The 11,483-nt window shown below is 38.3% G+C and overlaps 1 protein-coding gene across 1 annotated transcript; it reads left to right on the top strand.

Annotated features, from left to right (window-relative positions):
• Positions 1–3,972: 3,972 nt before the first annotated feature.
• On the top strand, positions 3,973–11,483 carry SPATA45 (spermatogenesis associated 45). Its single transcript, XM_087828189.1, has 2 exons — positions 3,973–4,240; positions 9,964–11,483. The coding sequence occupies exon 2, from the start codon at positions 10,002–10,004 to the stop codon at positions 10,353–10,355; it is 354 nt and encodes a 117-aa protein (XP_087684315.1). The 5' UTR covers positions 3,973–4,240; positions 9,964–10,001; the 3' UTR covers positions 10,356–11,483.

The raw sequence follows: 11,483 nt of genomic DNA on the forward strand, positions 1-11,483 counted from the left end.
AGGAATCCAATGGGTAGAATTTTAAATGGACCTTCCTTTGCCTGCCCCAGTTGTACTCCATTCCGCATGTTCACAGCCAACATTCAGGTATCTGCAAACTTCCCACTCCCTTTCTGAAACCAAAAACTGGCAAATTATGTTAGGCTTATTTTCCTCTCCATAGAAGCAGCTTCCTACATGTACTCCGGCAGGAAAGCCATTCTTTCTGATCGGTTAGGCTCCTTCTGTTTATAGATAATTTGTCCTTTCTGTGTCCTTTACAAGAAGGATTGGGTTGGGGAGTCCTCTGGGCATCCTGGATACCAGTTGGCACCTAATTTCCCTCTGCATATTTACCAGCAGGTGCCTGTCCTACTCTTGCCTACCTTGTCATTTGCCTTCCCTGCACAGGGCAAAACTCTGTATGGGACACTACCATCCTCCACAAGGACTGTACCACCAAGGGCATCTAGAGGAAAGGAGAAGAGCATCAGATCTAGAGGCAGGCTACCTGGGTTTGAGTCCCAACTTCAGTACTCACTAGCTGCAGATCTTCTGCAAGTTACTTAGCTGTTCTCTAACAGTTCATGCTTCATAGGATTGCTATTATGAGAAACAAATAAGTTAGTGACACCTGGCAAGTAGTTTAGACATTCTTAGCTAGTTACAATGATAAAGGTAGTCTACTATACTGGTTAAGGGTCCAGACTCCAGGTCCAATCGGCCTGGATTAAAATCCTAGCTCTTTCACTTACTAGCTGCGTGACTTTGGGCCAGTTACTCTATGCCTCAGTTTCTACAACTGGAAAACGAAGACAATATTTTTCATGAAAATATTGTGAGAAATGGCTAAAAAAATATAAAGCACTTACGTGCTGCCTGCATGACCTCTGATCTATAGTAATACTCTGTGAATGTTACCCATAACCACTATTATCAACTCATATTTCCTCTAAGTCATATCTCATTCTCGTGTTATCTTAGATTTGACTCTGTCTTGTCTATTCAAGACTTCATGGATTGTCCTGGAATTACTCCAAGATTTTCAGAGTGGATTTATGACTGCAGAGCCTCTCCCTGGAGGGTGCACTGTGGATGCCCCTAAAGGGGGTATACACAGTGGGGTATACTAACTACCCTTAGCCTAACAAGAGGTAGATTTCTTATCGTTAGAGGTGTTGAACAGTTGAATGGACTGCCATGTGACACATCTAGACAAGAGTTAGATGGTGTCTATGTTGGACCACGTGTGTCGTGGATAGGATTCATGAATTCCGTGGAATATCGAGCTATGTGAGATCTGGAATTTCTTCTGCTTTTAAGTTTCTGTGATTTATGAAAAGTAAAATTAGGTATTTCCAATGAAAGTATTAGACAAAATTCACATACTTATTTCAACCAAGTTCTGTAAAATAAAAAATTGAGTGCAGAAAGGGGAAAACTCAGCAGTATCTCTTTATAGTGTCATTCTAATCTGGGTAACCTTACCTCCTCTTGAGGCTTCAATGGTAGATACTTATTAACCAGTTTAGGCTTAAATCATATAAACATCATATCTTTGGATATATAACAACATGAACCTTAATCTCTGCCAGCAAGGACACTACTGGGAGCATCACTTTGGCTGAAGTCAAGATAAGATTGAGCTACATTATGGGCATGGAATGCCAAGTCTGAGAGAGATTTGAGTAACAGTTTGGCGATATGAGATCTGAACAGCATCCGGGAACCAAGGTCCAAGAAGCTGTTAGGAGTGATGTGGCTGTTCCTGAGCAAAGGTTTCCTGCAGCCTAAGAGGATAAGCTGCAAAGCAGAACAATGCCACTTGATGTAAAATCCCTGTTTCATGGGGCGGGGAGATTTTAGCAGCCTCGCCTTCAGGTTGCACCACCATCACCAGGCTCAGTTCACCTAAATGGCCGCAGCTATGCTGTTCTACTCTGTGGAATGATTAAGTTGGGAATGAAGGGGTGGAGGAGACTTAATCATTTTCAGGATCTCTTTGAGAAACTGACATCAAAATTAAATCACAAAAAATAGATACAAGACCTTAAAAGGGACCCTGAAGCTTAATCTATATTAACTCGATGGTAAAGCCACCTCTACTCACCCCTCCCACCTGCTGCAACTAATACTTCATTGCCTGATTGCACTAAAAAGACTGTGCAACCTCTTTATATGTTTCCTATTCTGGAAACATGTGATCCACTATTCTGGAGTTCATTTACTGAAGCTGTGATGAAGGTATTAGACCAATAAAAATAGACTCCCATCTCCCTCCCTAGCCCAATAGTCACTGTAGGCCAGTCTCAGAGCATCCACTAAGGAGTCTTCAGGGTTGTATACGCTTAGAGTTAAGAACACAAATAGCTCATGAAAACTGTATTTAGAGGAAGTGCTGGATGGAGCTAGGCCACAAAGAGAAATCAAGTTCCTATTCCAAGAGGTCTAGGCAACAAAGGAGAAAACAGGTATGAAGCCCAGAAATCAACTGAGTGAGAGAGCAGGTGGGAAATGGATGGTAGAGAGTGGAGTGGAGCAATTCCAGGGTTGCTGAGCAAGCACTGGTAAGCTCATGGGTACATGTGTGTGCACACAAACATTTCCCACACACACTTGAACACATCCTTACCATGGTGAAGATTATGGACCAAGAGCGATAAGGTCCATGGAGCTTTGGAGTGGAAGGTGTTGGTGGAGGGGGGAGCTGGGGACTGAGTTGTAACAAAGCAGAGTCTGTAATGAATATCCCCAACTTCATTATTGAGCCATGAGCTAGACCAGTTAGTAACATTTAGGAGGAGCGATGGGAAATAATACAAAATAAGAACACATTCACCATTTGATTGATATCAGCCCCACTTTACAGCTAAGGAAGCTAATATAGAAATCTTCCTCTAGGTTGTACTCTGAGAAGGAAGGACCTGGATATGGTTCCTGGCCCTCAGGTGTCAGGGTTGTGCCCAACTGGTTAGGTCTCTAGATAACTCTTTTGCATTATCTGGAAGCTTTGTTAAAAAACAAACAACAATGAAAAAAACCCACACCTTTTTATCCTTAGCAACTGCCTTGGATTGTCCTCAACAGTAACTATAGCCCAGGCTCATTAGAATTGGGTGGCTTCTTTTGCTGACCCTTCATATCATTCTTTAGGCAATGAATTTCCCTGGCATTGTGAACTGCCTTCTTTACTACCGATCTTTTTTCTATCACTAATTTCTGTAAAGAGATAAATTATGACTTCTGTTTTTCTGAAATGTACTTCTGAAGATTTCTTTTTTAGCTGGAGACTTCCTTTTCTGAGAAAGACGATATTAAAATAATTCTCTAAGTAACATATAAACTTCTAATAAAAATCAATAAAAATAGCTATGATTTACTAAGTACCTACTATAAACCATTAGACTATAGGCTCTGTGGAGGCAGGTTCTCATATGTATCCAGTACCAGGACAGCACCAGGCACAGAGGAGGTGCTCAAGAAATATCAGTACATGTAATAAATGGATGCAGGCGAAATGTGAAGAGCTTTAGATGCACATCTCATTTAATTCTCTCTCCCTCCCCATGTCCTACTACACACACACACACAATTTAATGAAATAGGTATGTTTATCCCACTTAAAGATTAAAACTGAAACCGATATTAAGAGAAGCAGAACAGAAACAGACTCAGAACATTATGACGATTGCCAGATGGGAGGGGGGTTGGAGAGATGGGTGAAAAAGGTGAAGGGATTAAGAAGTACAAATTGGTTGTTACAGAATAGTAGTGGAGACATAAAGCACAGCATAGGGAATAGAGTCAACTGTAATTGAAAATTAAAATAGATTTAAATTAAAAATAAAATATTTTTAAAGAAAAAAGAGGTTGCCCGGGCGGGCGTGGCTCAGCAGTTGAGCATCGACCTAGGATCCAGGAGATCGCGGTTCGATTCCTGGTCAGGGCACATGCAGGAGGCAGCTGATCAATAACTCTCATTATTGATGTTTCTCTCTCTCTTTCTCTCTCCTTTCCTCTCTCTGAAATCAATAAAAATATATTTTTTTAAAAAAGACAAGAGGTTGAGTAATCTATTCAAGGACACATGACTGATAGATAAATGATCTGTCTGACTCTAAAGCTTCTCTTAACCAGGGTTCTGTAAACAGAATGAAGTTGGAATGGCACAATCAGAACATCCCATCACCAGGGTGACATCTCAATGGACCAATCCACACCAGTGGACTTCAAATAAGCTTTGGATTGCTGTATGTTAAAGGTAATTTAAAATAACATACGTTTAGAAACAGTAACATATTTTCCTCTATACAGTAGTCCTCATTTGTGGTTTCACTTTTTGGTTTCAGTTAACTTGTGGTCAACCACAGTCCAAAACATTAAATAAAAAACTCGAGAAAGAGAGAGAGAGAGAGACCACATTCACATAAATTTTATTACAGTATATTGTTATCATTGTTCTGTTTTATTAGTTATTAACCTCTTATTGTGCCTAATTTATAAATTAAACTTTTATCATAGATATGTATGTATAGAAAAAAACATAGTACATATAGGGTTCACTACTACCAGAAGTTTTAGGCATCCACTGGGGGTCTTGGAATGTATCCCCCAAGGATAAGGGAGGACTACTGTATAAGGTAGATTTTCATTATCTTGGTACATATGTTCTATAAAGTTTCCCCAAACACTAAACTAGTAAATACTAAACAATTGGCATTTTTGTCAACCAATCAATACGTAACTTTGTTTTATGTGTGTTTCTGTTTAAAGACACTTTATTTAATATACATTGTTGATTCATTAACATTGAACTCACAGCCAACACACTATAACTCATGCCCGAACAGAGCTTATCTAACACACCTTTTCTCCATAAGACCCATCACGGCCTTCTTATACTTAGGACCACTACCCAGGATGGCTGTGCTTGGGGGGCATTCTAAACAGTGAAATCAACAAAAAGCGCCCAAATGCGAAAACTGTGACACTACATAGACATGAAAAGGACACTTGTTTGCAGTGTGAGCTGAAACAAGGAGGCAGAGTGTGCCTCTTTCGACCTCAGCTGGGAATGTACCAGTCGGGAGACTCAAATCTGTCACTGCTCTGCGAATGTCTGTGAACAACTGCGAAAGTGCCACAAGTATTGATTTTGGGACAACAACTAAATTTTAGTGAGTAGGTGAATTTGCAGATATGAAGTCCATGAATAATGGGGGTATGTTGTATATACACACTCAATACCTTCAAAGTCCTTTTAAAAGCCATAGGTTATGCATATTACCTATCTCCATTTAAGAGACTGTAAACCTGGCTGAATTAAATATAGAAATTGATCTGTCCCTAGGTGACACACAGAGCCCGTTTCATAGGCATGCGACCTCTGCACTGCATAGGGCCCCTGTGCTCAGCAGGGCCCCACACTGGTTCAATGCTCTGCTGTAACCATCTTGAAATTCTCAATGATCTTTGAACAAGAGGCCTTGCACTGGGCCCCACAAATTATGCAGCTGGTCCAGGCCACACAGCAAGAAAACAGATTAATAACCAAGAGGACAAAACTACTATTTATGTATCCAACCGAACAAGCCCTTTTTTTTTTCACAGTCCCTAATTAACATATTAAAGTTCCCATTCATTGAGGGTTGGCAGCAATAAGCTTGCTTAATCTTTATGACACTCCGTGAGTCAGGTATTATTGCCACTTAACTTAGAGGGAAACCGAGGCCTAGTGAAGGTAACTTAGCCTTAGCATGGCTTGAACAGGAACCAAATCTTTTTTACTCCAAAATCCATTCTCTTACCATTAGATTCTTGCTCTGTCTAATTTTAGTTGGCTCCAGCATTCAGGTGGTTTGTAATGAGTTTGAATTTTGTGATCTTAGTGAACTTTTAACTAAGACATCTACATTTCATTTGCAATAAACCTATTTAATGGGCTTTTAACAAAATATAAATTAGCTCAAAAGTATGTAAGAGACAATTACCTTGTTTTTTCCCTCTTTCCTTTAGTCATGTCCCCATTAGTTTTTCATTTGTACACACACACACACACACACACACACACACACACACACACACACACGCGCGCGCGCGCCCCTCCCCCCAAGAGGACAAGTAGCAAAAGCATTAAAGGAGATAGGATTTTAAAAGTTTATTTTCTGACAAATTAGTATCTCTAGTAAAAGTTGAAATTAATGACAAAAATGAGGTACTATTTGTAGACTTATTCATCTATATTTTCTTGTTTCCACTACACTGGATAATTAATTGGTGATTGGAATAGAGTTAGCTTTATTGAGGCCAATTTAACTCTTTAGTGTTAATTGAGTGTAAAATATTTTGTCTTACTTCAATTTAATCTTGCAAGATCTGATGTAGAAAAGGTATCTTCTCTTTTCTCTTTTTACTTCTGTAATTGACATCTTGCCTACTATTGACTTAAATCACCTGAATACCAAAGGCTCATATTCTGGTGGGTTGTACATTATCTTTTATATTGTGAGAAACATTACTGGATTTATATCTTTTTTTAAAAAGATTTTTTAAAATTGGTTTCTCGAGAGAGAGGAAGGAAGAGGGAGAGAGAAACATCCATCAGCTGCCTCCTGCACGCCCCCCACGGGGGAATGAGCCTGCAACCCTGGCATGTGAACTGACCCAGAATCCAACGGGCAACCCTTTGGTGCACAGGACGATACCCAACCCACTGAGCCACACGGGCCAGGGCTGGGTTTATATCTTTAAGAAGGTCAATTGCTTTTTATTGGGCTCCTAAATTATATTGAGTTCAAACTCCAAAAGTTATTGTAAAAGATATGCCTAAGCCCAGGGATTTTCCAAGGGAGACTGGAAGCACAAATATAAAATGAAAAAGCTGTACATGCCAACAATGGCAAAATTAAACTGCAATTCAGTAAAAAAATAAAATAAAATAATTGTTTCCTTCTCATATCCTTTACCTTGGGGAAAAAAACACAAAAAACACCTTTCTATTACACTGTTAAAATTCCCAGAAACAAAGTGAGTACAAGAGAGTTAGATCTTGTCTAAAACACTGGATGAGAGAAAAATAGCTTTTCTTGTTTCTCCTACTCCTAAAATTTTGGGAGCAGACTTAAGTTCAACCCTCAGCCAGAAGCCCAGCCCAGCCAGATTCTGAAGCCTGAAGCTGGGTTCTCTGGTGAGTCCAGCCTACATCAATCAGTCAGTCCATCACTGAGTGTGAGAAAAAATGTTCATTATAGTATGCTGCTGAGTTTTGCAATAACTGCCTAAGGCAACTCTTTACTATCTTTCAGAAAATCCTAGTCTTCCTTGTAGGTCTGGAAAGGGGGAAGGGAAAAAAGTTCAAACTCCATTTTCCCTTAAAGCATTTCCTTTTTGTAGAGGGACCAGAGCACTTTGAAAATACACCTATTCTCTCACGTTAATGTTTCTCTCTCCCTCTTCCTCTCCCTTCCCCTCTCTCTAGAATCAATGAAAAAAAAACCATATCATTGGGTGGGGATTAAAAGTAAAGGTTTAACAATAATAGGAACTAACCAAATAAATTATTGTAAGTCCATATGATTGATTACTACACTGTCATCAAATATCACATTTTTTTTATTACTAATGACATGAAAAATTCTCATGATATAATTAATATTGGGTAAAAAAGAAATCAAGACTCATTAAGTAATATGCTTTTCATATAGTCAGCAAGCTGATATGCAGTAGGCAGTGTGCTAGGTGCTGATCCCAATTTTATTTGACAGTTTTATTGAGATTTAATTGACATACAGTACAATAAACTGCATATGTTTAAAGTATAGGATTTGATAAGCTTCGACATATGCATACACCCATGAAACCATTACCACAATCAAGATAATGAACATATTAATCACCCTCCAAAAGTTTACTCAGGTCCCTTTATAATCCCTGCCTGCGGCCTTTGTCCACAATCTCTCCCTATCCCCAGGCAGCCACTGATCCTCCTTCTGTCACTGTAGAGTAGTTCACATTTCCTAGAATTTTATGTAGATAGGATAGTACTGTATATATTCTTTTTGTTCTGGCTTTTTTCACTCAGCATAATTATTTTGAGATTCATCCATGTTATTGTATCAGTAGTATATTCCTTTTTTATAACTGAGTAGTATCCATTGTGTAGATGTACCACAATTTTTTATCCAATCAGCTGTTGATGGACACTTGGGCTGGTAGAACTTTTTGTGGCTCGTATAAATAGAGCTGTGGTGAACATTCATGTACAAATTTTTGTATGTACAAATGACTTATTCATGCTCTTTTATGGAGAATTTCACTTTTGTTGGATAAATACCTAGGAGTGGAGCAGAGATGGTAGCTATAGGTTTAACTTTTTGAGAAGCTGCCACATCATTTTCTAAAGTGGTTGCACACTTTACATTCTGAGCACCAGTGGATGAAAGTTTCAGTTCTTCTAAATTTTCACAAATACTTGATTTGATCAAAACTTCTAATTTTAGCCATTCTAGTGGTAGGTAGTGTTATCTCATTGTAGCATTAATTTACACTTTCCTAATGATTGAAGATGCTGAGCATCTTTTTATGTGCTGACTTACCACCCATATAACTTCTTTAGCACATTGAAAATATAATTTTTCTGTCTTATGGATTCTGTTGTTGCTTGTTGAGAAGCCAGATGCTAGTCCAACTGTCCCTCCTTTTATTCTCTGATTGATTTTAAAATTTTCTTTTGTGGTCTTGTGGGGTTTTTTCCAAATTTCACTGTAATCTAAGTGTGGATTTTTAAAAAACTCCTGACTGTTGTTGATTTGAGCTTCTTGAGTCTCTGGACTGGTATCATTCATCAGTTCTGGATATTCCTCAAATATTTTGTAGATCTTGTCTCGGACTCATCCGTGTCCTCTGGATGTCCCATTCCACATAGGCTTGGCCTTCTCACTGTGCCTTCCACAAAACAGTTAGCTACAATTTTGATTCATTCACACCGGACAGCTATTGCTATGTTAGCTGTAATCATTTTTTTATTTGACAATATAAGGGAAAAGAGGTCAGTGCTCCTGACTAAGTAGTCAGGCATTGCATGTTTTAATAATTCTTGTAGCACACTGGTTGAAAATCGCTGATCTAGCCCACCATAGTCATTTAAATGGAAGTTCTGTTCATCTACATAAAATGTTAATGTGAGGTTACTACTACTAATTTTCTAAAATTAAAACGTTAAAAACCTTTCTGCCAACCTTTGATTTCAACATGATTCTTGTATTCTATTTATAAATTGAGTTCCTTTTTTATAAAAAATGATCCCCCTTATTTTTTCTGAAACAAACCCAAGTTAAAAAGACTGAACACCTCTAAATAATCAGTTCATTTAAAAACTCAGTTAATACAAGGGCTTTAAATATTTTACATGTCCTTTGTAAATTTTAACATCTGATTTGTAAACACTTCAAATGCCTGATAAGACAAATTTACAGTCCTAACAAGTAAAGCCTTCCCCAATACTTAACAACCTTTATGCATTTTAAAATTTATATTCTACTATAGCCAATTTAATGTCTTTCTTTACTTGTTATAATAAAATTCCCTTTGGATATTTATTGTGAAAATTACTAAAATGTGAATTTGGTTGTCTCCAGATCAAGAATGATTTTAGCTTTTCTACCTTATGCTTTTCTGTATTTTCTTAATGTTCTACAATAAATATATATTATTTTTTATAATCAGAAGAAAAACAGAACTTCCTAAAAGCAAGAATCAATGCCAAGTATTTAAAAAAACAAAATATATCCTCTTACTATATCCTTCTTTTCCCCTGAGAGAAACATAAACAAAAAGACCTTAGAAAACAGTAATAAAACATGGAGTGAGGTGTGGGGTGGGGGCTGCAGCAGTGGTGATATTTTGCAGGAGGAGAGAGAAGAACTGGACAATATTGGCTTCTGAATCAAGCAGGCAACTGGTGGTATTTTTTTTATTTGTTTGCAGGATACCAAGAAGCACCCGATGATTCTTTTGTCAGCATAATGGCATCTATAAACAGAACCAATGAAATAGTTATAAAACTTAAAGCCAACAAACGTTTCCTGAAGGAGATAAACGAAAAGCGTGAGTCCAACTGCTTGGTGGAAAGAAGCAATCAAGTCAGCTTACTGAGAGTTCAGAAGAGGCACTTCAGTGGTGCCTGTAAGTCCCATATTGATAACCAAACCGAAGAGCCTGTTCCTGACAGTGGCAGGAGCTCCTGGGTCAAACTGAGTCTCCTTGCTCACATGGAGAAAAAGCACTTTCCACCTAAAAGTAAGATGTTATGGGTAGGCTTCCCACCCAATAGACAGGAAGGATTTGTCTGTAAATTTACGGAGAATATCTGGAGTTGAAAGGCATTCATAAGTATTGCTCTAGGAGAGCTTAAAGGCAATCGGTCTGAAGTTAAAAGCCTCAGTAAACAAACTAGGCTGGTTGATGGAAGGTCTACTATAGGCCTGAGATTCCCATTTTCTTGTGCTCATAGAATCCCAGGCTCCACATCCGGGCTGCCTCATTCATTCAGTAGGCTCTCGTTTGGGCCCTGGAGCCTGCATTCTCAGCAGGCTAAGGTAATTCTGATGTTGATGGCCTGAGAACCATATTTTGAGAAAAGTTGTTACAGGTAATTAGAACAGACCACAGAAACTCAGGAGGCCTCCTATCTCACCAATTTACGTTGCCTTTGCAAAAATTTTATGTGGAAATGATTTTGCAATGGAAATTTTACAATGGAAATGATTTTGATGACAAATATTTTTATACAAAAGGCCCCCAGAAACAATAATAAAATGTGGAAGGGGGTGAGGTGTGGGGGGTGTGGTGGCGAAGTAGGAAGGAGAGGAACAGGTAGCTACCTCGACTGTGAATACTTGTTTCTAATTCAAGGCAAGCAACTGATGATGTTTTTCTCATTTATTTGTAAAAAAAAAAAAAAAAGGGAGAGTATAATAATTGTGTTAAATACAACCAACAAATGATTGAGTTGGATCAGAAAGAAAAGAATGGCCATATTGGAGATTTCGCTTCTTTGAGGAGGGGGCTGTGGCTTTACATTTGCCCCATGCTCCTGGTAAGTGGTGTTGACAGGATTAAACAGTATGGCCTGAAAAAGTGAGATTCTCCATTGTTTTAAAGTTCATCTGTGACAGGCATGTGTTTATTTTACATTGAAATGTAACTCTTTTACAAGAGGGAATGCCTTTCGTGTTCCTAATTCTGAGTATTATCTTTTACTCTGGTTGAAGTACCTAGAGCCAGAAGAGTGAAATCACAGGTGGTAGATTAATTCTCACAACTTTAATAGTGAAAGGTAAAATCCACCTCCTGTGACATAGTTTAACACCTTACACGAATACTCATGACTTTCTACAAAACAGAGTCTAACAAATATAATTTCCACAACCAACATTAGTGATATCAAGGTTATATGCCAACAATTCTGGAACATTATAAAATAAACCTTTAAATATTGCAGAAAA

The sequence above is a fragment of the Miniopterus natalensis genome, chromosome 19, assembly GCF_054644295.1.
Source record: "Miniopterus natalensis isolate mMinNat1 chromosome 19, mMinNat1.hap1, whole genome shotgun sequence".
NCBI classification, from domain to species: domain Eukaryota; kingdom Metazoa; phylum Chordata; class Mammalia; order Chiroptera; family Miniopteridae; genus Miniopterus; species Miniopterus natalensis.